Source organism: Xenopus laevis, chromosome 3S, assembly GCF_017654675.1.
Source record: "Xenopus laevis strain J_2021 chromosome 3S, Xenopus_laevis_v10.1, whole genome shotgun sequence".
In the NCBI taxonomy this organism is placed as follows: domain Eukaryota; kingdom Metazoa; phylum Chordata; class Amphibia; order Anura; family Pipidae; genus Xenopus; species Xenopus laevis.
The window spans coordinates 69,383,685-69,411,114 of NC_054376.1; the positions used below are offsets into that span (position 1 = coordinate 69,383,685).

The window sequence follows — 27,430 nt, forward strand, 5'->3', positions numbered from 1 at the left end:
AAAAAAAATCTGTTTGCTCTTTTGATAAACGGTTTCAGTGCAGAATTCTGCTGGAGCAGCACTACTAACTGATGCTTTTTGAAAAAAAAAAAAAAAAAGTTTTTTTCCCTTGACAGTATCCCTTTAAGAAAAAAATGTATAAAGATCAGTACAAGCAGTGATCAAACCACTTTTTTAAGACGTTTAAAAGCAGCTGTTCTTGACCTTTTACATAAGACAGTTAATTGAATTTAAACTCCTCATACTTTGATTAAAACTGAAATATTAACAGTAAATTGAATATAAGCCAAGGGACCATAGCCCTTTGCTTCACAAGTGCTTAAAAGAGAACAATGGCGATCTCAAGCTCTGCTTCAGGAACATTTTGCAACTGTGAGACTTGTTCCCATTTGTATTAGTGAGTTTTGACACCACTAGAACAGAACAGCTTTATGTATAAGCTTCCAGCCACTGACACAACAGTTCTTTGTTATGGATTTCATTTCACTCAACCTTATTTCACCCAGGACACTGTTCAAATATTTGCCAAGCCACAAGTATGTGTCACCATATTACTGTGTAGAGTAACACTCCTTATAGCAAAAACATCTACATGTAGTACTTAAAAAACGTCACGTTGACAATGGCCTGGTTACATTTAAAGGGAAGCTAGCAACTAACAACAGAGAAGGTCTTTTCTGTCCAAATAATCTTGATTTAAAAAAAAGAAAAACTCTCTGGTGGTAGATCCATTAATTCTGAACAGAAAATTGTGCCCTGGGTAAGTAGCCACAGAAATCAGTTGGTATCTGAAGCCTAAATTGTATTGGGTTGCTAGCTACCTTAGTGGATTTTACAAGACTGTATAAAAATAAAGCTTACTATGGCTGTGCTGAACATATCCATGGCTGTCTGTGGTCAGAGTTGTAGATCCCCCACCATAGAATGACATTTTATGAAATTTTTACCATTTTGGTGCCAACAATGAAAAAAAACTTCTGTGGCACATTTTAATTTTTGTAAATGTCAGTTTCCCTTTAATGTTAGACAACTTTAAACCGTTCTTTCATTATTTTCATCTTTGGTAAGAATAAAACTGACCATAATTCTGAAACATCACAGTCAGGTCTTTATGTCTCTTAGAAGGTAAAATAAACATTTGACACCTGTAATAATAAAATATCAGTCCCCCCAAGAAAGAAATGTTCGATTTACCAGTGCTCTGTTGGCCTGAATTTGACTCTCCAATAGTGGTATATTTGTCACTTCCATACAATGATATTAATAGTGATTAGTGATGATTTTACTCCCGGCTTGTACAAAATGCTTCCAGCTGAATATGAACGTGAGTCACAGTTTCTCATTACATATGAATTTGGAGGCACATGATGATGTTCGCACATAGACAGGGCTTTGCTCTTGATTCCTCACTTGCATGTTTCCAAATGAAAAGTGCTTTTAGCTGAAGCTGGTGTGGGATGATGATAGTGCATCTGGATAAGGCAAATGAGAGGCAGTGAGGTGAACTCCAAATGGCATTCTAGTGATGACGGGGTTCAAACAAGAGTCCCAGGCTTTGCTTTCTCTTGTCCGTACCACTGGACATCAGCTAATTCTTGATACAGAGCAGAGTCTAGATAGAAACTATCATTGTAGCTCCTGAAAGAAAACAATACAAATAGTTGGTTACCATCACAAAAGTCAAATTCAACTTAAAGGAGACATGTTGTGTAAAAAATAAGAATGTACCAGTGCATTATACTCATTTAGATATAGAAGAATGATGCTTAAAAAAGTAGTGTTTCAGGCTGATTTATTGAATATTTCTGCAAAAACCCTAATAATCCCTTACTTCTCTTCCACTTCCTGGTCCCTGAATTCTCAGGCTGTGCAGGGGACCCGGAGGCTCTCAGCTCACTGCACTGTAGGACAGGAGCCAATCAGCAGCTAGCAGGACCTGATAGGGAACTGAAGCCTGTCTGTGCTTGTGTGACTGCAGGGCTGTGATTGGCTGTCCCCCTCCTACTGTGCTTCTGGCAGGGACTATTAGGACACACCCACCCCTCATTTGAAACACAGACAGCGACCAGAGAACATCTATAGGGAGCTTCAATAAAGGGGCTATTTTTAAAGATAATTTTTAGCACCATGTAAAAGCACATATATTACCTATAATTGCCTACAAAATTAGTTTTTTTTAAATTTATCCTATATGTCTCCTTAAAAACTGAAAATGCACCTAATCCAGGATTTAGTTTTAGATTTAGCAATATGCCCCAAACCCTAACAAACATGTTACTTTGAAGCACTTGACAGCTAAAAGGAATTGTTTTCAGCTAATGCAGTTTTGTCCTTGCCTTCTTGTTTAAAACAGTCTAAAGTGCCATAGCCATATAACTGCTTTACTTACAGGAAAAACTATACCTCCCCCAAACAATATAGGTCTGTATAAAAAGATATTGCATAAAACAGCTCATATGTAAAACCCTGCTTCATGTAACTAAACCATTTTCATAATAATATACTTTTTAGTAGTATGTGCCATTGGGTAATACTAGATAGAATATTGCCATTATAAGAATTAAGGACCACCCCCTGAGATCCTAGGATTCATGGTGCACACAAACAAAACATACATGTTAGGTCACATGAGCCAATTAACAGACAGAGTTCTGTTTTTTTGCTTCTACACTTCTTCCTGTTACAGTTGGAGTTATAGTATTTCTGGTCAGGTGATCTAAGGCAGCACAGAGAATATCATAAAATGGGGGCTCACGGGTAAAGATTTAAAAGGACAATATTTATTTAAATATATATTTCAGTAAGATTCTTTAATATGCCACTTGATCTAAACTATCTGTATTAAGTACTAATTTTGGGGGTTACCCTGCATACCAAGCCCTTTTTCATCTACAGCAGCCCTAGTTGCCTTCTAAGGCTAAGGCCACACTAGGCGATAGCGCCGCGATTTGACTCGCGGCGACTTTTCGCCGCGACTTTTAAGCCGCAATCGCTGGGGAAACTTTTGCGCTGGCGTCTATGGGGAATCGCGAAAAATCGCCAGCGTAAAAACACACGCGGCGATCTTTTCTCTACTGTCGCTCGAAATTGCCTCGCTAGAACTCTATAAAATATTTAAATAAGCACATTTCAAAGAAAAGAAATGTCTAGTGTGTCTTATCCATAGAAAAACTTCTGATTTTGTTTTCTTACAGTTGCAGTCCACCCAAAGACAAACACACAAACCTAAAGATAGAAATGAGGCCACATATATGATTCATTATCCTAGAAAATACATATTTTCTGTACGTGGCCTTTTTTTCTAAAACTTGCAGCAAGCAATCATCTGTATGGATTAGATGCTAGCGTGAGCCCAGCTATTAGTTTGAGAAATACTTCCTTTGCACAAATATATACCCACTGTATTTGTGATCACTTACATCACTTAGAAAATCTAAAGGCACCCACTAGTTCATAGATCATTGCCTCTTGGAGCCAATCATTCTAGCATTTTGCTTCATAACTTTCCAACAGAGAGCACTGCAGCATGGGATTTGTGTCTGTTTACACTATGTATATGAATAAATGAAATATGTGGATAATTAAGTGCCTTTACTATTTACTTAGATCGATATGTTTAACTGAACATGTACGAAAAAGTAAAATGAAGGTAGGAAAGCCAAATATATATCCTGAAGGAATAATCACTAAATATTTTCTATGAACCTGGATTATAGAAATGCTGTCCTGTGTTTCTAATGAACTAATGATGGTTGGACACAGAGAGAGGGTGTAAATCAGCAAGTGGACTTTCAGACCACACACACTGACTGTGCATTTATGGAAGGGTAGCTTCTGTGCTCACTCCCTTTATAATGCCACTCTAGGTTACCATCAGTTACATTTTCCAGTGTAGATTATACAATATAAATTCATGCCAAGTGTCACTTGCATCATGCCAGTCAGTGTTGAGAAAGAATTAAATGCAGCATTTTACAAGAGGCACATGCACCATCAAGCTAACTGCGTGCACATAGTACAGTACCTCTATTCATCAGTACTTTGGTGACTGGAAGACTCAGACCCATCCAGCGTGGGTGAGTTTTCTGTTGCCTCCCTGATGATAGGACAGCAGAGGAAGGAAGAGTAGAGACAAACAGTGAGGTAGACATGATTTAGTGACATAACAGCTTTGGAAGAGCATACAATCTCACACACACAGTTAGTAGAACACAAACTTTCACTTTTGAAAATACATCATTGGTTTCATACAATAGACAATCCAATATCAGTTTTGTTAGCTGGACTATAATTGGTGGATTACAGTTTGCACCTCTTTTTTAATACATATCATTACTACATATAGGAAAGTGAATAGATATGTTAAAAATGGGTTATTATCCACATAATGATGTGTCCTATAAACACAACTAATTTAGCAGATGTTCAGTTAGAACTCAGGGCATCCCGAGACACAAGAGGAAGGTTGGATGTTGGACATTAACCCCCAAAGGCTACACTAATTATGAATTGAATTGCAACCACCCCAGAACCCTCAAACTTACCCAGTCTGCCATGTTAGGATGTGGTGAGGGCTACTTGGAGGTGTGGCTGTGAGATCACTACAAGGCGTTGAACTCCTCTGACCATGAGGTAAGGCAGCTGTTTAACAAATAAATCAATCAGTCAACATGTGCAAATATATAACCAAAGGCTGCCAACTGTGGCTTGGATTCTCCCATTCAGATTTAAAAATAACCAGGAAGAGCAGGCACCTCTGTTATGCTGGACAGGAACTGAGCCAATGAGCAATTTACACCTGCATTATTGAACACAAAAAAGCAAGAAGCAAACATATCTTTCATTATCTAGTAGAGTATTAAGGTAGCAAAATACTGGTTTTCAACCATCTGCCTTGTGCTCTATAGAGTTGCGAGGCAAATAGCTATGAATGGCTACATATTGTGATCACACTAAATTCTGTTAGGCCTGTACAGACTGCCACACTACAACCAACTAAAACTTTTTCACAAAGAGGGTGTGCGACTTGTGATTCCTGCTCTGTTATAAGAGAAGCAGATGAGCACCAAGAAAAACATTTCAACCACGCAAACCCAAGATTTGACTTTTTTTCCCCCAAATGCCTTCTTGCCCTTTCTCTATATCACCACACATTTGCATATTGTTTTCAGACACAAACACAATACATAATTATTTTGACAACAGTCTCTAAGTCTGTAGAGACACAGTATTTACAATGATGCTCTCTAGCACAGATGTTAATTATTACCATGAAAATCTATGGCAGATGCATTTTTCATAGAAACTGTTGCTAGGAGTTGCAGAATTATGAATGCATGTGCTAACATGGTCCATGTCTCCAAGGTAGCTGGAAAAGATTTACTTTAAATCATAGAATCAGCAGATCCATTTAGAGTCAGCTGTTTCCTCTGATAGAGAGCAAGGGTATGTGTATTATGTCTGGGTCAGTTCACAGGCCTCTACCATACTTCTACAAAGCAAGTCTCATCCAAGCAAAAAATAATATTGTTCAAACCCAATGGCTATTGCCTGGGCTCTTATTAAGCCTACCCAAACTCTGCCCTTCTTTGTCAGATTTTAGTTACTTGTCTGGTCGTTATCATTTATACAATGAGGACAAGTGCCAGCTTCCTTTCTATGTCACTATACGGCCAACTGGACATTCCAACCAGATGAATACAGCCCTTAATTAGGATGATGACCAGCATATCTGTAGTAACACATATCATTCTCTGTTTTTCCAAACCATTTATTTAGTCATCCCTTCCTAACAGGAAACTGCCTTTTATACTACAGGTTTATGCATAATAGGGTCTTTGCTAGTAGCTCAACCAAGGAGACCAGTGGTCCATTACAAACAAATGCACTGTTACTGTAATGAGTTGATACAAGTTTCCACCAAATAAATGACTGTAGTCTTACATATTAGCCTTGTGTTTTTTGCTGCACATGACATTTAGTGGCAGATTTAACAAAATGTGAGATTAAAGCTTGACACAGAAACATTCACACACTCTCTTCATCCCTATGGGATTTTTAGAAGCGTATTTGGTCAATTGTTTTATGGTAAACTGTAATCCTCACTTTTTAATGCCCTTAAAGGGGGCCTGTCATCCTAAGAAATAATTCCAAATTCTTATCTATTGTTATTCTTAAGTTATTAAAATCTTTGTTGCCACCTGCTTTGGAATTCACAACCACAGCAAGCAGGCAGCAGCCATTTTGTGGACGGTTATTAAGATAAGCTTTGTAACACCTTTAAAATCTTGTTTATGTGCCAGAATGGGAGACTTGATGCTCATGCCTACTAGCTACACAATTATAGACTGTGAGCAAAGAGGGGGATGTGAGGAGGGCAGTGACATGTAGGAAATGCAAAATGGAAAGTAATTGCCTGCCCCTGCCTCTATGCCTAAGGCATAGAGGTGGGGCAGACAATATATGATTGACAGCTGAAATCTTTAAATGCATTTATGGCAGGTATGGATGTTTTAATGAGAAAAATAATTTTGGTTTAATTTAAAAAGGACTTATTATACAGCTTTTTATCTCTGGGTGACAGGTCAACGTAAAGTCATAGATAACTGCATCTCTGGGCACAAGGCAGTTACTTCTTTTATATCTCTATTAAAGCATTTATTTACAAGGTACCTTAAAAGGGCATTTTTGTCATGTCTCTAACAATCAAAGTTTTTAAATATATATATTGACCATAAAGTGAGCCAATTAGTCATTATAACAAGATGGCAAGGCCATTTTGAACAGTTGATGCTGTGAAAAGAAGTCTTTGAAGCATTTTGGTTTGGGGGGGGGATATTAATGGATAATTATTTGTAGTTCATAAGAAATAGTTTAAATGTTTGTTTTCAAAACCCAGCATAGTAACTGGTGCCGATATTGGCAGGAAGGGTGCACTATATTTCCACAATTGCTATAGAACAGAGAACTGAAGCTGCTAAATGAACCCCCTAGTGCCTCACAAGTATACAAAATAACATATCTGAAAAGAAGAATAAGGCAGGGAGAGCTGAATAGTATCTCAGAACAGAAGAATGTCCTCATGTTCACCACCATATAATCAGCAGACCACCCACTTTGGGTTGTGGTGGAAACCAGGTCTTTTGGAGTCTGGGAAACACTGAAGATATTTCCCACAATGCTTTGGTATGCATAGACATTCTTTGTGATTCTTCTCAAGGGGATATTGAAGCTAACAAATGGCAGGCTGATGAAATTCTTTGTAGAGAATAAGTATTTTCTGCACTGAAGTGTCAGTCTCCTTCATTTGTTTTATAATGAACTACATTAGAACTGGCGATATTAAGATCAACGTCATGTATTTGGAAAGCCGGAGTAAATTAATGCTCCCTGCATTCAGTATGGGACTCATAGCAATGTGTTTAACTGAATTTCCCATTTGGTAATATCCACTGAACTCAATGGTTCTCTTGTTATCTGGGGAAAAGTGGATTGACCATAGCAGGCCCAACTATAGTCACTGTAACTAAGCTTAGCTGTAAGACGATCCATTGATATATACACTAGGATATATATCAACCACACTTTCTTAAAAGTAGTGGTAAAATATTTTTGATTGATTCTGAGCTGAGTATTTCACATTGTTTGGAAACTGTTGCCAAGTGGGAGTGGCCAGGAACCCGCATGTGATTTCGAGAGTTGTTTGCGGTCAGCTCCTCTTGCTAATTGAAATGGTTCGATGAATGCTCAGCATTAACACACCTAATTAGTTTTGCAATATACTTTATAAAACTAGGAATACAATATGGTAAACAGGTGGTTACACTCAGAAAAAACAGAAATGCAAAGAACATGTATTAATCCAGACTACTGGGAACAAATGCCAACTAAGATTCTTCTAATTTATATAATAACTATTCATGATAGCAAGCATTGACAAATGCAACATGTAAGTTCATAAGCAAAAGTTGCAAACATCATTTAGCCACTGTTTCACTCTAGGGAAATAGCAAAACATTTTATACAAGACATTGTGGTCTATGCTCCTTCTTGCTGTTAGCCTCCTCATCAAGCTAGAATTAATTGTTTTATTTTATAATACCAATACATCTCATCTAAAGTAATCTGGCAACATTACATCCTGCCTAATGTAATGACTATAAAACAGGCAGTTGGGGTTCAGATATCACATTGACATGTTCTTCTCCCAGAATTTAACAAATCTTATTCTATATCTGCAAAGCTTCTTCTTTAAGCTTTACTACCTCTAAGGTCTGTTTTTTTAAAACATTTGTTCATTGAAGAGAGAAGCAAGAAATGCATAATAATGTTGCGTACCTGTTGTTGCTTTACACATTGGAGGCATTCTTGTTACCCTGCTGTGTGCCACAAAGGTGCTTTGAGATGTGCTGTACTGGGAGCCACTGTCAGAGGAATTAGAACTAGTATGTGAAAGTATGTTGTGCTCTTTATGAGATGATGAAGACCTGTGGTACCACTGACGCAGTTCATTAGAAACCACAGTCCTGCCTGGGCCCTTCTCAGAGCCCTCTCTCCCAAGGGATGGAGTTCTTACAATCTGAGAGCGGGAGCCAGTAAGCCTTACAGAATCTACTGGCTCATCACCATGCCAGTTCTCTTTGTACATCCCTCCTGCAGTGTAAGAGTTTGATGTCTTGAATTGTGCTTTGACACTGTAGTGTCCCTCTTGGTCATTCTCTAGACTGCGCACAACCACAGGCGATGAGCTTCCTTCAATGTAAAGTGGATACTCTTTGATCCTATACTGAGATGAAGGCTGACTCTGGCTATGAAGGTAGACTCCATGATGCCCTGTACCATTTCTGGCAGCTAAATTGGGCATACTCCCTGAATTGGAGGATACAAGGTTGCCATTAGATTTATATCTGTGTCTCTGACGTTCCCTGGCCTTGGAGGGAGAATCTTCAGCTAATGTTGAGTAGTTCGGGTTCATCTGAGTTGGGTAGTAGTGTTCTGAGCTGGAATGGCTTGTACAGGAGGAGCAGTCATCCATGGGATCAGAGCCATTACTACTACGAGTCCTTGGGGTGTAGAAATCTGGGCTTCCAGTGTCATTCTCAGAGCCCAAAAGCTTTCCCTGTGACTCCAAACTTGAGCTCCGGTGTCTAAAGTGCTGTGCTAGGCTGTGCAGCCTGGTGGGGCTGATATCCACTGACCTGTTCCAAAAAAAAAAAAAAAAAAAAAAAAGCTATAAATGAGATAAGTAAAGCATAGAACATGTGAAACTATCCCTGTTTCATTCTATTCACATGCTGCTCATTATTAAAATACTGACCTATGTATCACAGAGAGCTGAAGACTAGTATATATATATATATATATATATATATATATATATATATATATATATATATATATATATATATATACTGTATATACACACACACAAAGGTACAGTATGTGCCCTGCCTCAGGCCAACAGACACTTTGCTCTTATCTGTGGACTCAAACAATAGCCAACAGGTAGAGATCCGAATGAGTCTATTAACCAGGTTGAAAGCAATAATGTAACTGAATACATACATTCCTTAAATTCTGAGCATTCACTCTTTATTTATATACACATGCAGGTTCTGATCATATATAAAGTCAACCAAAGTGATTATCATATTAAAGGAATTCTTTTACATGTCTGGTCTGGCATTTTCTACAAAAATTATTTGTAGCCTTGGTGACATGTCTTTACACGTAATTCTTACAGTAAAAATGCAGATATTTAAACTGTATTTATTCACATGTATCAAAAGGACAACAGTGACAAATATACCTGAAATGCATGATCTTACCTGGTTGAATGAACATAGTGTGGGCTGCGTATACGCAGGTCTGGTGTGGAGGGCATGCTGGACTGGGAATTCCAGTGAGGCAGTGTTCGGATTGGGCTATTCTGTAGAGAACTGCTTCCTCCGGCCTCAGAACAACTTCCTGTGCTTGGAAACCGTTTGTGGTGACTGCAAAATAGAAGAGCATTTATAGAACAACCAAACAAGTAAATGTTATGGCTGCCATATACTATACCCAGCAGCTAAATGAGGAATAACATTTCATTGCAGTGTTATTGCTTATGCTGAACGTTTGCTGACCACAGAAACATCTGCCATTATGACAAAAACTTTGGGACAAAAGTCACATTTATGCTTCCAGTCTATGACCCTCATATGAAGCAGAATTGTACTTGTAATTTTCCCTGTATTTTAGTGGAATAATAACATTTTAAGTTTGATTTACAGGAAGACAACCGACTATGGATACCTGGAATGACTGTGTAAGGATCTTTTTTTCACTTTCTCATATGGTTCATCTAAGGAGGATTCACTCCACATTTTGGGTTTTATGGGTGACTTGTCATAGTCATTTCTCTGGTAATGCAGCTGTCTCAGTCCATCCAATGACTGTGGAGGGTGGGGTCTGGCATGAGATGGGGGCCTTGGTGGTAAACCTTTGTGAGGCGACTGCATAGGAGACAGTATGCTGGGAACCTGAGAATCTTCTGTAGGAACAAGAGAGAAAATGCTGTTATTAATGTTAAGGGATAATGAGGAGTACAATATACTAACAAATAACCCACCACCAAATAAAACATACGTGTAGGAAACACAAAAGCATCAGTTAATTGTTCCCAAAAGAAATGATTCAGACTGGATTCAGGAAAGAGGGGTTTGAATAACAATGTGGGTGCTGTAGCTATTCCTGTCATTCCAATGGAATCAAGGAAGACAAGCAGATTATGTGAAGTGTTTATGTATATTTAGATGCATTGCCTTCACCGATTCAATTTAATCATGTGACATATTAAACGAGGCAGGCTGCAAGGCCCTCTATCAACAATCTTTTATTCTGAAATCCAAAAAAAATATTGGTTGCTATGCTTAGCTACAATAGTTTGATACGTGAAAACAGAGAGCCAAAAAACAAAAAATGTATAATAGAGCACATAATAATAATAATAATAAATAATAAAGACCAACTGGCTTTTGTCTTTAAATGTCACTTTTGATCTAACATCAAAATATATTTTAAGTGAGTTTCGCTTTAAACATGACTATTATCTCACACTTCTCAAGCTAGTAAATATTATATATATTATACTATATTATGCCCAACACCAAAAGACTGTATTAATTCAAACCCATGCCTGTTCAGTGTTTGATTTGTGTTTCATGTGTACATACTGTAGCTGCAATTTTATAAACATCTGTTCCAGGCAATTACCTTCACTGAAGCAAAATAAACCTACCATCTTCAAGCACGAGAGCATCGGAGAGGGAGCTGTCTTCACTGCCGAGATTGGCTTCTGTGAGGAAAGAATAGCATTAATACAAAACTTGAGCAGATATAGGGTGTTGCTGCCTTCACTGAATACTGAGTTTAGGAACAGTGGATTTTCTTGAGGAATTTAAACTGCTTGGTCAGGACAGTGACTACTGGCACAGAGACAAAAGTCAGCTAGCTGGTACAATGAAGAAAGCTGCAGGCTGAGTTGCCCTATCTACATGGCCTGTGGCAAAGCCTCAGAGACTGGTCAGGTTCAGCAAAAGGTGTCACTCCTACGGTTTGGGTGCAGCTGGATTCTAGTTTCAGATTCAGTAAAGGTACAGCATAACTTTTGTTTGTAGGGTGCAGTGACTTCAAATTTGCATGTCGGGTACTCACCATCAATAATCAGGGAAGCTCTCTGTGTGGGCTTTTTCCCAAATTTGATGCGGTACTCATTGATCGAGTTTTCAATCTCCTGCAGTTTCTTCAGTGCATTAAGATATGAGGTCTTTCGTTGTTTTTTCAGCTTCTTGCTGACGTGTGGATCACTGGCCAAGCGACGAGCAGCCTCTGTGATTTGTGACTGGATTGCAAACTCCCTCTCCAGGCGTTCCAGCTCCACTTCCTACAGTATAGGAAGAAGCAGATATTTTAATGTAGGCATTAGAGCAAATCACAAGCTGTTACTGGTGCACATTCACCTTCACAGGCCTTTCTACATACAGATGTGCTTAAAGTGACAACAAATACAAAAGTGGCCTAGTAAACTTAGTGTATTTATGGTTACTGCCAATTAAAGGCATAAATTCTGAGGACTGTGTAATGTGCATTTCTCAAAGCTCATCAAATTAAACTGTCCATTCATCTTGGAGTTTTTCTCAGAAATGAACATGATTCACCCTACACTTGATGAAAACTCCTTTAATTTAAGGTTCTGTTGAAACATATCACAGAACATGTACTTGCATAGCCTACACTATTATTATTATAAGTGTTCATAACGTGCCAGCATTTTAAAATATTAGTGGTAAAATGAGGTTCAAGCATGCCTTAGCACAAAGCATACACAGAGCAACATGCACAGCATTTAAGGCGACTTGCACTTCTGACATATAAAAGTAAATCAATTCACTGTAGAAACTGGAAGAGCCCATTGTGTGCAGAAACATTCTGCAGTTTTCCTGTGCTGTTGTGCTAAGTGCCAATGCCTTTTCTGTGAGGAGTAGGGGGTTAGTAACGGTATGAGCTCTGGGCAATGTGTTTCTAAGCAGATTACTATAGAAAGTCACAACCAGCTGTGTATGCTTCTGAAAAGAATAATACAAGGAACTATGCTTTCCTTGAAAAAATATTTCTCTTTAGAGCCACTAAAAACAACTTCAAACACCCCATTATATATATATATTAGATATTTTTATGTCTGAAATTTACACTTCAACTTTGAGTAGAAGATTTCATTGTGACCCTACTTTTATACTGATGGGTGAATGTGCACTGCTTTTTATGGAAGTAGATACAAGTAAATGGGTTATATGGAATAGAGCGCTCTATTAGGGGCATTTAAAAACATCACTTTTAGTAGAAGTCGTCTTTGGAGTAAAATTAATGCTTCTGGTTAGCAAAAATATATTTCAGCAGCACTCAGATAATGGTGAAAAAAGTGTCATTTTATTCGCGCCTCAAGCTAAACGGCGTTTCAAGCTTATCCAGCCCTTTATCAAGCTTGATAAAGAGGCTGGATAAGCTCAAAACGTTGCTTAGCTTGACGGCACCTGACGCTACAAAAAGCGGAGAGAGTGTTTGTTTGTGTAGCACTACTTTGTCTTTGTGGGTTGCTTCTGATTAGCAGTCACCTTGTGAGGATCTTAAAAAATGAGGTTTATCTTGCTGTACGAGGAGGAAAATTTGTCATTTGGCCTACTGAGGACATGACTAAACCTGACTCACTGGTATGAGAACCAGGGATCAAACAATGGCAGATATGTCTTTGGGCTTAGAGGGAACTTCAGACAAAAGTTTTCTGTGAGTTCCTGCCCTGAAAGATGCTTAAGGTGTCTTTACAGCCACGGTTCAATGCTTAAACCCAGATAATGAGGGACCAAAGAGAACAGTCACCACTGATGACACATTAAATAAACCAGACCACCATATAAGTATTTGTACATATAATGACTTGTGCGAGAGCAGAAATGGTTTTAGTGTACACTCCACATTTGCTTATTTTTTTGTCTCTTTTAGCTAGTGTTTTCAAAACATACATTAAGTAGTGTGATGGAATCTTAGCCAAAACTAGGGATAAACAGGAGAGGCATCTGCCTAGGGCTCTGGGCAGGTACCTTTTGAAAGGGTCTTCTGTCTAACTCTAGTTCGGCTTCGCTTGCTCCCTCTTCTTCTTGCGAGCTGCTGCCACCTAAGGATAGTTTTTCAACTCTCCTCATGGTAGCAGCACCCCTGTTCCGTCCACTGCTATCCTTGGTCACTTAGGTTTAGTCAACTTTACAGAACACTGTATATAACCTATCTTGTGTTGGTGTGGGCTTCTTAGTCCACCCCTGGACATCTATGGCTCATTCTAACAAAAAACGGCTGTAGTTAGCACTGAATTATAGATATCCAGTGTTGGAGAACCTGACCTATCAGAGAACCTGGCATGATTGTCGACAGTGCTGAATGTTATAGGTATTCTATAACCTTACTGTGGCAACAAGAAAGAGTTAGGGGTTATTTATGGCTGGGGCTCACCAGTAAACACACACACACTCACCTCTCCTTTTGCTAGAAGTTTCTGCTCATCAAGCTTAAATGATGTCCCTATTCTTCGTCGTACTGTAGGGGGCTCTTCCCCAGGATCTAGAGGATACTCTCTTGGCAATTTACCTGTGAGCTCCTAGAGTAAGTACATTAAGTTATTAAATTAATCACTGTACAATGTGAAATGCTCACAGATAATATTACAATGTAGCCAGAACCAATATTAGATCATTTGATACAAAGTGGATGCTTCATATAACAGAAAATTTTAAAACTAAATAAAATAAATAGTATTTATACAAAATGTAATAAACAGATTGCAGTCAATAGCACAAATTTGCCAGCCTGTAAAGGTTTGCTCTCATATTTGATTAGTTTCTCATACAGGACATAAAGCATGAATGTCATGAATATGTTATGATTGTTTAGAGCAATTATTAGGTACCTAAACACAGTAACTTGCAGAATAGCTGACTAATGGAAGTTACAAATACACAATTTATATCCAATTACTTAGAATTACTTGGGCCATTGGGGGCAACGGGCACCTTCAGAGTTATTCATATAGTATGGGCCAGTGATCCACAGGGATAAATATGCCTGCCTTTCATCCCTTAATACCTGCACTACTGTAAGGAAGTTAAATATTTAGGCATGTCCAAACAAAGGAAGGGAATCAAACACTTTAGCTAAGAAATTGGCACAGCTCAGGAATTAGATCAACAGTATTATCATTGAAGCATGTGATATAGATCCAACCTTAATGATTTAATTCTCATGAAATGTGCCTTTCCCACAGCACAAAATTCACTGCCATGAGACACTTAATCATTTACCAAGTACATATGCAAGATAACATGACTCCTTTTTCCAGACTTTTGTCCCTCTTGGTTGCCTAGCTATTCTCCCACACACAGTACTTGTGAATTCTCTCAGGAAATGATTCTAATTCTTAAAATTCCGGGCAAACAGTAAGAGACGGGGGATTGGTAATTTACCAACCCATTGTTTCCTCCAGTAGGAACACCTAGTAGCATTCATCATATAATCAATCTGCAAACAGCTGTATTAAGATGGCCATAGACGCAAAGATCTGATCGTACGAATCGAGGATTCGTACGATTTTTGGACCGTGTGGAGAGTCCCGACATTATACGTCCGGCGGAGATCGGCCTTTTGGTCGATCGGACAGGTTAAAAGATTTCTGTCGGCTGTGGGTAATATCTCTGCATGTATTGCCGATCGTACGATTTTCAGAGGGAGACTGTCACTAGCTTTGGTCGGACATAACTTTCGTACGATTGCTGTCAGGGGCAGAACATCGGCTGATCTGTTGTTTTGTACTTTATTTGATCTGAATGGTTAGTGGCAGGTCGGGAGATGGGGAAGTCCGATCGTACGATGATTCGTACTATTGGATCTTTGTGTCTATGGCCAGCTTAAGGCCTGCTCACAAATGCAAAGTCACTTTGATTGGGTTTTCTCCACCTCATCACAACCATTTATATAAATGTTTTAATAACCTATGTTGTCATACACCTTAAATGTTTAAATACCCAAGCAGTTTTTTTACCCCAACATTTAGTGTGGAAAGGGAACACTAAAGGGACTCAGTTTACTGATACAGTTGGCAGATCCAAACCGTCTCAGCTTGCAACACACTAGGAATACATGCAATATAGGTGTAAGATGTCGGACATACAAGTTCAACACTATTGAGTGTAACTCTTGAACTGTTATACATCATTTTGAATTAATTGTGAAGGTAAGAGCACCAGCTGTTCAGGAATGACTATTTTACTATAAAGGAAATGAACCCCCTCCCTAAAAGACTCAAACTGTACCATATAATAGTTACATGGCTAAACATATAGAGGGCTGAAAAAAACTCTAATATAAACAAAGGTATACAGAAATAATTTAAAAGAAGCTACAGAATATATACAAAGAGACAACAAAGCTACAGGAAATGCTTTTCTCCCTATTCATACATTCTTTGTTGTATACATGACATGCAAAACAGGAAGTGATGCCCAATCCTTACCCCTTCCCGCAGACACAGTTTCTTCAGCTCTTCTATTCGCTGGCGTAGTGTCTCCTCCAGAGCTTCCTGCCTGGATTTCAGTGCAGCCAGCATGTCTTTCTTGGCAGACTGTGAACTATCGGACTCCTGGGAACCTGTCAACAAACAAATGATTTCACTACTGCCAGCTGACAACAGCCTGCACATCTGGAGCATTCATGAATTTTCATTCAGAAATCCTCGGCTTCTCGAGTGTGAGAAATATGGGGCCAGCAGAGGGGACACCATTCTCTTTGCATGATCAAATGCTTGTTTCCGGCTGTGCGCACCTGTTTGCTTACTTCTACATGTTTGGCACTGCTAATACTAAAAACTTACATTTATACATGATGTCCCCAATGAACACAGAAACAGCTTTCACAAGGGAAAATGAATATACCATGGAATAAGCCAGTCTAGCATAAGGAACATTCAACTATCCTTGCACAGTGAGAATTATTATAGGAAGAGATAAACCCTCAGGGTTTAGGCTAAATTAATTTTAAAGAGGAATGTTCCATCAAACTTATAATTTTAGCATTTACACAGTATCTACAGTATAATGACTGTTCTGTGTCTTGTAAAATTATTCTGTAACAATGGCACATTTACCTTCTGCAGTCAAAATGAATAAAAAGCAGGTTAATCTGCACATTTCCGCACAATGATTTAACATAAATGCTGTGAATGTGTAGAATGTTTGGAACCTGGGCTTTTCCAGATAACAGATCTTTCTGAACATAAAAGCAGAAAGCCTTAATGCTACTGAAAATTAAATTCTGTGAAAAATGGGATTATTTTACAATCAGCATGGATGTACGCAAGCTTGCTTATAATCAAGTGCAAGGTACTGTCTTTTAATTAGAGAGGATAAAGCAAGTCTCTATATGAAATGGTATTCCTTCATGCTCATCTCTCTAATGGGAATGATATTTTATCTTGCAAGACAAGCGAGAAGCTACAAACACGCTACCTTGTGCATTACAAATTAATGTTTCCTGGTACAAAGAGGAAAATCCCAAAATAATTCAAGCAGACACAGTTGAAATGAAATCAGGAAAACCACCAAACAAAAATTCTTTTGGTTGAAGTGAAATAAGAGTGATTTTGCCAGTAGTTTTTCATACCATCCATATATGTAATTTCAGATTTTATTTGAAATGCAAACAAGGATGGGCTATAAATGAAAGTACAGTATGTATATATAGGGAATGTGCCATGTCAAAACTGTGCCTTACTCTGAAACTCAGCAGAAACACCCGGCAGATACACACACTGAGGAATTCTATTGAGAAGCAAATCTGTTAAAATTCACAGCAAGGTGGCTGCAAGTTGAAGAAGTATGCGTGCTTACAGGTTAACCAGCAACACGTCCGGTCAGAACATGTATGAGCCTGAAGCACTAGGAACACACTGTACATTGGAAGTCTTCATGCCTGTGCCTGTCTCGTGCCTAGCCCAATTTCCTACACCGTTTGTAATTATAGCACGTGTAATATCAGATTTATCAATTAATTTAGCAATTAAAACATCACAATAATCACAAGTTAAAGTAGAATGTAGTTGCAAAGAACAACAAACATTTGCACAACTTTGATCAATAGATTTTATGTGAGTTACTATTTAGGCACAGAAACAAATTTGCTATTTTAACTACTTATCAGTGTTAACTTTAGAGAATATTTCAAGCATAGTTTGCATCTATATTGCTCAGCTATTGATATATCCTATGGTAACGGGAAAGCTATAGTGACCATTGTTATGTAACCCTGTCAGGTTCCCGCTTGAAAGAGCTGTATGTTGGCAAGAGGCTTGAGGAACTCAGTAGGCAGAGAGTTGTGATTCAGTCATCAACAGTGTTATCCCAACCGGTTCCAAGGCAAGTCACTTCTTGGAATCTAATCAGACTGTGAGTCCAGAAGCCAAGAGTGGGGCAAATTTAACAGGCTGCATGAGCATTGCCAAGATGATGAAGGAACTGAAAGGGGTGTTTATGAGCTGGAGTCACTTCTCAAACTCATTGGATTACTTAGCTCCATTGGGGAATTGTTTAAATGTTGTTAGTAGCCTTAAGCTAAGGCATGTTGTTAATTTAAAATATATCATAACCTTGTGCATGAAGGTTAATATAAACTTTTATAGGTGTTCATTTGCACACATTATGCACTTAGTTATGAACGAGTTAAGTCCGGAGAATATTTTTAAACGTTCCCACTGTTTAGTAACTGTCTAGATCAGCTGAACTGCTGCCAAGTACCCCAGACATCTGTTAAATCCGCACCAGCATATCATCACTAGTAGATATACAGGTGTTACAAGTGAGGCTGATGCCGGAAGGTGCAATTTATTTTTAAGTAATTTGTCACCAGTTAAAATATGGACAAATGGAGTGGAGACAATACACTAAATAGCTATTCAGAATTGGATGATGAACAGAAGCACTGTGTCTTTTCAGTTTGTCCTTTTGTGATCCAGGGGGTGTTAATTTAGAATACTTATAGACTAGAATACTACTAGACTAATCTTTAAAGTATCCAATACCTCACTAATCTGAGTCCACTGGCATATGCCAATGTAGCAGAATTCATGGAGCAGAGCTGTAGAACTGCACTTCTCTGACCACTTACAGGTAAGTAATGTCCTTCCTGGTGATTTTACTCAGAATTTTAACTTTATGCCATTTCTTGAACTAAAACTGGGAACTGTCATGAATCTTTAACATTATAATTAGAGGGAATTGCCAAAGATTACAGTACATAAGCAACTGTTGCCCAGAAAGGTTCCATTCTGCAATTATACATTATTCTGATTAATAATGTACCACTGATTATTAAAAAGAGAATTTATCTTATTGCAGTCTAGTCACCATGGGGTGAATGCAATAAAAGATGCAAAGCTTGTCAGCTTCTAGCTATGGTACAAACGTTGTATCATATTAGTGCTCCCATGACTTTTCCTGAGAAAAGTCAAAATCACACACATCGACAAATGTATTATTGTTTTGAAAACATAATATAATAAATTCAAGGTTAGGACTATTATCAGAAAACCTTATTCACAAAAGTAGCTGTGGCACTCATCAGACCACAAAAAAATAGTCCTCTTACTAACTACATTGAAGAACAGCATCCTACAGGGCAGCAGATCTCAGCCTTCTTTTACTAAGGTTACTGTCGGACTGCAGTCACAGGCGGATGCCAACAATAGGCAAGTCTGACATTAGTCCTAGTCAACAGTACACCCACAACTTGCCAGTCTACTCTTAAAATTAAAGCTAATTTAAATGAAATCATAACCAGAACGATCAGAATTGACCTAGCTTTTTGGTGACACCATTCCTGTATAAAACCTGGATCAGGAACAGGAAAATTGGCAGTCTAGTTCTGTGTATGGTTGCCAACTGGTCATTAAAAGTTACTTGATGGCAGTATCATTAATAGAGAGAAAATGTGAGAAAAATAGGAGGGCTAGTATATTTTCCCAAAAGGTGACACTATTTGCGTGATGGAAAACAATGATCCAACTCGTACCTCATTCCAAGAGAGGTTGGTCTCACAGTTTGTGAAGCAAATCATGGCCTACTCTTTGGCAAAGGACTTTATTAAAGATTGAATAAATCCTAAAATGCATATTATATTTGAAGTGGTAAATTGTAAGTAACCAATTTTAATTTGCAATAACAATGTTGCTTCCTTCATCATCCTGTTTCTAAAGTTCCAAAATTCATGGCATGCAATCTAAAGTAACGCATAAAGTAAAAAACGAAGATATCCCTGTGTCTGGGATGAATTTACAGAAAGGATATCCTTATCCTTCCAACTTAACAATGGGCTCTCTCATTGCTTGGACCTCGGGAGCTCATCACAGGATACACACATGCTCATATCCTTCTTGATCAGCATTCTTTACTGACAGAGGCACAAGGGATCCACTAATAATAATAAATTGGTGGCTGCAAAACCACATCAACCATTTTTTTCCACTTACATGATGCAATGGCATGCTGCTTATTCACAAATTAAAAACAGTGAATTATATGAAAAACTAAGTGGATGGAAATTTTAATATGGGGAGTGGTGGTTGGATGGGGGCTCAAACTTTTCGTGTCTGTTCATATGAAATAGAATATATGCATATATACGTATATATATATATATTACTCCTGGATAATAGTCCATAAAATATTATCTTTTAAGTAGAAAGGAACACATTTGTTTGACCATACAGGATTGTTTATTAAAGCGTTCTATAATATTGCCCTATTCTAAACAATTACAGGTTATAGATGGAGAGAGGCAGCACTGTAAAAGATGTGAGGACATAGTGTGAGTAATGAAGATATTCATCTGTGATAGAAGGAAAACAAAGTGGAACAGGAGAAACACAGTTATGGAACAAAACTTAGTGGGTAAGTTAGCCAGAAGAAACCAAGAAGAAATAAAATAATATTTCTTCCTCTCTCCTAATGCTTCCAATTCTTTTTGGACAGCAAGAAGCATTTAAAATACTTATAGAAGAATTTTTCATGTGTTACTCACAATGGCTTGTAAAAATGAGATGAGCACTATGGATGGAAAAGACTAGGTTCCCACTCATCTGTTTGGAAGTAATGTGCAATAAGTACTGTCTAAAAAATAGAATCAGGTCACCGTGTAGCCAGCAATACCACATGACCTATTTATGTGTGGCCTTTTAAAATAACTAATGACACAGTTAAATGCTTTAAAGTTTTCTGAATAATGAATCCTTTAATTGCCCTTGTCCAGCTGAATGTCACACAGCCCCAGGCAATGCACTGAATGAAGAGTGAACTGTGCTGAAGGAGCTGATGAAAGCTGCACACTGGAAGTAATGTATAGCTCAAAGACATGTACACAATTATATATTGTATATTTTCCTACTATTTACACAATTTAATTTTTGCTCACCAGCAAAAAAGAAACAAATCTTATTTGCTTTACCAGTGTAAAAGGTGAAAAAATTAATGTTAATAAATCTACTCTTATATTCAGTGTACACGAAGAACACTTTTCTGTTCATATGACAATATCAGAATTTTGAAATACAAATGTGCTTTTTCTAAATCAGCTGCAAAACCCCCCATGTCAGTATGTCTATATTTATAGGCAATATTTTTTATTTATTTGCCAAAGACCTGTGAGTGCATATGTTTTTTTGCTACTTCCAACCTGCACTGGTCAAACATTTAGTAGACATTCTTTAGAGGTCATTGGAGGACCAACCTAGAGATTTAATGTGTACCTACATTTGAGTTTTGGGGGAAACTTTAAATCTTACTTTAGGTACAAGGTTTTATTATTACAGAGAAAAAGGAAATCATTTTTAAAAATTGGATAAAATGGAGTCCATGGGAGACGGCCTTTCCGTAATTCAGAGCTACATGGAAAATGGGTTTTTAGAGTGTTGGACAACAGACATTGGGAAAAAGTCCTTGCACATATAGTGCTTTGTTGTAATCAAACCAAAAACAGGTCTGGGGGGGGGGGAGCTACAGGGTAGCAATATCCCAATACAATTTGGCATGAAGAAAGACCCATTTTCTCAATGGTCTTTCATGAGAGTTTGTGAAGATTATCATTCATCCAGGTCATGGTATATCTGTAGAAATAAGTCAAATCAACTGGCTTTCTCAATTCAGAATAACTTGTAAATAAGATCTTTTTTCAGGAATATATCCTCTGGAATGTTGCTTAAATCAGCATAATCTGTTTATCATAATCCGCAAGGATGTCATTAAGTTAAGTGTAGATTGTATTATCTGAAGCAAGATCTTATTTACAAGTTATTCTGAATTGAGAAAGCCATATGGATGACTGGTGGAACGTCTTCAAGAAAAAAAACACAGTATGTCCAGTTGATTTGACTCTTTCATGAGATTTAACCAGCAGATATTGTTCAGCACATAAAGTGATAAAGGGAAGATCATTTTTGTATCCTGTAAATCACTGCATAATAAATGTGGTGAATCCCCTTGGACGACAGATGAGAGGATTGGACTTTTCCCTTCCTACCAATATCTACTGAAACACAAACACTATTGGCATACAAGCTTTGTGGAGATACTTACCAAAGGATAACAGACTCCCACTGCTTCCGCTGATTATTTTTCCTTTGCTGCCCATATTGGCAAGTTTTGAAGTCTTTAGGGTTCCTGTCTCAGTCAGGTCAATCGCAATCTCACTCAGGCTCCTTGCAGCATGTATTTTAGACTGCAAAAGAAAGAAACAATAAGACAAACATAAAATTAAATAGTTTTAAAGATGGTTCTAAAGATCTGATGTGGCCTATTTATAAATAATTTGGTGTTCTGCTTTTAAATGAGGTAAAGTATGAGTACGACTTACTGCATTGATAACTCCTCAATCTCTATGCATATTTCCATGCATTTATGTACATGGGTTGTGTTACTTGGCTTGACAGAGGTATTTGTGATGCATTTTGCTTAAGAAATGTTGGGACTATGCAGATTAATAACATCACATGCATACTATAGTTATACTCGTATATTTAATGTCTTTTCTCCCAGAATGTTGGAAAGAGTCCAAGGTTGTAACCTACAGTGACCCAGCAAAATAAAAAATATGCCTGTGGATCTGCACAAATAAGCATACTATTAGGTGAGTTTCCCTGCCAAGTGTAAATCCTGATACAGTGCAATCAATAGCACTTTCACTGGCAATACATTGTGCACACACTTTCTACTTGATCACTTTGCTTCTGAAGGAACGTGTATCTATTTGTATTTTTTTTTTTTTTACACAAAGTAACAATGGAATGGCGGCAATGTGGTATGTGCTCTGTAATCACATGACAAAGGAGAACGGATTGTAGTTTGGTAGACACAATAGTGTGTAGAAGGACACCAGTGCTGGTCAAATTGATATCTTCAGTGTTATGTAACAGTCTAAAGTTGTAAGTGTGTTCTGCCATTCAGATTCTTTTTAAAAAGGAAAGTAATGAGTAAAATACAGTTTGCTTTAGGACCAAACTGGACCACGTACAAAATACACACAATTTTACTTTCAGAATTGCATTTCTGATGTTTAGCTACAGGACTTAATAGAGTGAACATGACAGGAAAGCCGAGACATTTTATTACAGTTATGATGCCAAGTCTTAGCAGTAATGATCCTTTCCCAGGGTTCATTGCTGTGTTACATCAGTCTGACATCAGTTTTACATTCAGGAATCAAAGCTGATCTTAAAGGAGAAGGAAAGGTTAAAACTAAGCAAGCTTTATCAGAAAGGTCTATATGAATACAATAGTAAATGCTCAAAGTAATGCTGCTCAGAGTCCTCTGTCAAAGAAACACCACATTTCTTTCCTTCTATTGTGTACACATGGACTGTATCAGACTTCCTGTTTCCAGCTTAAACCTTGGGCTTGGGCATGCTCAGTTTGCTCCTCTCCCTCCTCCCCTCCCTGCTGTAATCTGAGCTCAGAGCAATCAGGGAGAGACTCAGACAGGAAGTGATGTCACAGCAAAACAATATGGCAGCTACTATCCTAAACAAACAGAGACAGTGTCTAGAGCTGATTACTCAGGTAAGAAAAAGCATTCCAAAGAATAAAAATGGTGTTCTAGCGCTCACTGTTGTGGTTAATCTATTGGTAATAAACTGCTTTGGTAGCTTTCCTTCTCCTTTAATAGGCAATGGGTTTGCCCCCACCACTGCAACAAAATAGCAGTTATTCCTTCTTGAAACAAATCGATTACTGTATTCCTTTTGTTATAACCACATGCAATGTGTCACTCCTTCTAAGCTTTGTTATAGAGTTTACTAAATTATTTTGCATACAATCTTTAATAAAATTATATTGTGCTATACAATTGTGACTTTCCCACACTCTGGTATTACACTCTGTATAGAATTACAGCATGAAAATAAAATAATTTGTCTAGGGGCATGTACACACAGCTGTGTATGAATGATAAATTGCTGTATCCAAACCTGCTGTCCAATTACGTAACTGGACAGCTTTGAACATGTCGATTACTGCAATAGGCTGCAATACAATGCTAGTTTTGGGCGTTCTGTCCCACTACAAGAGTGGATTTCACATGGGTGACAAGTCGCGCTGTGTGCTGTTGCCCTTATAGAAAAGACTTGTCTGTGAACTGGTGATTTTGTTTTTATCAGCTTCTTTTCTACAAACAGCAACTCAACACAACAGGAAATTGGAAAGTGAATGTGCTTAGTGCAAGAAGTAACAAAAAACTCAGATATTTATTTATAAAATTAATAGGCAAATGGTATTTCCACCAGCAGAACTTTTCACTAAACGTATATTAAAATAGGGGTGTTCCTTCAAAAGCTGCCTATGCATACCCTTAGGGTCCATTCCCTTCTATTAGATGTAAAAAGGGGAGATTAAAACTCTGAAAAGCACATTGGACTGATGGGACATAAGTAAGATTAATATACCACACATAACAGGCAACTTGAATAAGTTATGTCTGTACCACTATCCGAGTCCAGCTGCCCCAGATACCCAGCTTTGGGTTGATACTAAATATAATACCCAGAGTGCAGAACTATTAAACAATGTTATAGTCTACTGGCAATTGACAAAAAAAGCCCAAAGGGATTGATCCTTAGAAATAACACACATACTGTATTTTGACAATATTTGGTCGTGGCAATTAAAACAGTAAGGGGGAAATGTAATAAAGTTCACAAAGAGAAATAATTTGCGAATAAAATTTGCATGTCGCAATGTAAATTCTTCGTTAGGCTTTTATTGCATTGAGAATCTTATTTGTGCATTGAAAACCTTTAACACCTGCTTGAAGGTAGCATAAACTTTTGAAGCAGATGTAACAACTTTTTCATTAAGAAATTTTATTTCATACACTGCACAAATGATAAAATTCACAATCCCTGTCCTACGTTGGTGTGAGGGGCAAAGTGTTCGCAAACGCAAAATGTTTCACTTTGCAAACATTTATTTGCATTGAATGACAGATGATTGTTGCGTTAGCAACCAATATTATATCCCCCCATAAGGGCTTCACCCATTTAAACAGTATTTGCTGCAGGTAGCCTATGGTTACCTTCAGGTCCGGACTGAGAATTAAAATAGGCCCTGGCATTTCAGGTACACAGAGGCCCAAACAGCCCACACAGAGGCCCAAACAGCTCCCACCAGCCTACTAAATAGTGACTTTCTATGGGACCTTACAGCAGCCCCTCTGGCATTTGCCAGAACCCACAGATTGCCAGTCCGGGCCTGGTTACCTTGCTACAGACAGTAACCTCAAAAATAATGCACAGCAGCCATCATCAGATGATTTTTTATGACATTTTACTAATCAAAAGTGCATCAAAAGGCCATATAAATGAGTGTTTTGTAAATTACAGGGTGTTTTCAATACTCAGCTTGTACTAGGCTCCATTAACCGGTTCCGATGGTGACCCTGCTTGCATGAAAAACACTGCTGTGTACTGACCATACAGAAATAAAGTCCACCCCCAGTCCAAGAGGTTTATACTGTTACAGTATGTGCTCACATCCTTTACTACATAAAGCATAATCTGTCACACATAAACCCCACGTGGCACTGCATCCACTCCCAAATGAAAAACTGCGGGTTGCCATGTTTAGTTTGGTGAAAAAGCACTCCTCAGTTCTTATTTTTTAATATAACATTCTTGATATATGACATTTACGCTTTGATTTCCCATGATCACATGGAAGTTTGGAGAAGGTGTGCTTCTTAGAAGATAGAAGTGGATACAGCTCTGAAAGAGGGACCCATAAAAACACTGACTGGCTAGAATCATAATAGCATATGATAAAAGCAGACAAAAGAAGCACTCCAGGAAATGAGTGCTCACATCAGGGGTGTTGCACTCCTATTTACACACCCATAGTGTATTTCTATCAAAAGGTGGTTTGATTGATCACTCAAAATGTGTTTTTAAGAACACATGGCTGCAAAACTGCCTTCTGGCAGTGCAAGAAACATGAGCCTTATTCCCCACTGCAGCCTTCAGGGCTTTATGTCCTAAACTGAAAGGTGTGACCTTCATTTACATACATTCCGTCTGTAATCACATACTGTGCAGTACTTCTACAGAAAGCATTTGCTTTTAATCCTCTGTAACCACGGTGGGAAAGGAAATCCTAGATAAAGTAACAGTAAACTTCTGTGTATACAAAATTAATATGGCCATAGACGTGAAGGTTTTAGCCTCATGTTCAATGAACGGTCTATTGTAAGATTGTATCAAGCATATGACACTATCTCAAGTTTCCAAATATTTGTCCTGTATGGGATAATGAAGGAACAACCTATAAGGTAGAAGGGAAAGCAATGGATCCTTTTATCCATTAAAAATGGTGTCCTGGCTTCTTACCTTGCTCTGCTTCCTGTCGAGATAGAATTGATGTTGGCTAATGGCCATAGCCCAGATGGACTTTATAAGGGCTGGACAGGTGTACCATGTGTGCACTGCAATTCCACCATGTCCAAACGTCCTTCTGGTAACAGACGGCCTGTTAACATACATAGAGAACAGAAAAAAATGAACTGTGATTTCCTCTGGACACACAAAACAGACATGTGAGGAGGAAGTATAAATCAGTTTACAACTGTGTTGAACAAAATAGCTTACTTCCTGCATGTTCAGAATTGCTAGATAATCAAATGGATTGCAGGCTACCATTAACCCACAGATGAGACTTCTACAGAAAGGGATTGGTGTACTTTGTCTTTCTTAAAAATGGTATAATCTCTGTGGAATCAATGGAGTTTTCATTTAGTTTTTCATTTGTGCTATAGCTTGCATTAAAAAGTCATAACAAAAAATACTGTACATCGAAAATACAAAGCATTAAATAAAAGAATATGAAGAATTGTAATCAGTCTCTTAAGCTTTTACTATAAACTAACTTGTGGTATAGTTATACATAAAGCATCAGCTTTTGAATTATTACTACAATATATACTTGTAGATACCATACTAATCTGTGAAACCTGCTGCTTTTAAGCATATGTGCATTATAATACCCAGCAGCCTCAGCTAATGTTTAAGTGCTACAGATGGAGAAACACAAGATCCATATCCTCTACTCTAAAGCAAATAACAGTGTTGGAATTTGTGGCACTTAGCTTGGCTGTCAACCTATATAAGCAAGGTAAGTACCATTAAGATAAACCACAAGAAAAACAAATATTTATGATAGAAAAAAGATGTGGTTTTTAACCTACTAAGTGCCATAACAGGTATGAGCCTCAAAGGGGGCCAAACTGTTCACTTATATATGTTCACTTATATATGTTGTGTTATCTA

The 27,430-nt window shown here is 37.9% G+C and overlaps 1 protein-coding gene across 5 annotated transcripts in view; it reads right to left on the bottom strand.

Moving 5' to 3' along the window:
• Nucleotides 1-740: 740 nt before the first annotated feature.
• The window catches only part of LOC108712345 (FERM domain-containing protein 4A), a 222,591-nt gene continuing 195,901 nt past the window's right edge, over nt 741-27,430 (bottom strand). For 4 of the 5 annotated variants that reach the window (XM_041588462.1, XM_041588460.1, XM_041588463.1 and 1 more), the window contains exons 13-23: nt 26,495-26,633; nt 22,200-22,341; nt 16,094-16,227; nt 14,063-14,185; nt 11,695-11,923; nt 11,279-11,335; nt 10,294-10,531; nt 9,828-9,992; nt 8,338-9,197; nt 4,545-4,641; nt 741-1,638 (exon numbers count right to left, since the gene is read on the bottom strand). In XM_041588462.1, coding sequence (XP_041444396.1) covers nt 1,536-1,638; nt 4,545-4,641; nt 8,338-9,197; nt 9,828-9,992; nt 10,294-10,531; nt 11,279-11,335; nt 11,695-11,923; nt 14,063-14,185; nt 16,094-16,227; nt 22,200-22,341; nt 26,495-26,633 — 2,287 coding nt within the window. In that variant the 3' untranslated portion in view covers nt 741-1,535. Of the gene's footprint in view, nt 1,639-4,024; nt 4,097-4,544; nt 4,642-8,337; nt 9,198-9,827; nt 9,993-10,293; nt 10,532-11,278; nt 11,336-11,694; nt 11,924-14,062; nt 14,186-16,093; nt 16,228-22,199; nt 22,342-26,494; nt 26,634-27,430 lie in introns of all 5 variants that reach the window. The other variant, XM_041588461.1, reaches the window with a different exon arrangement.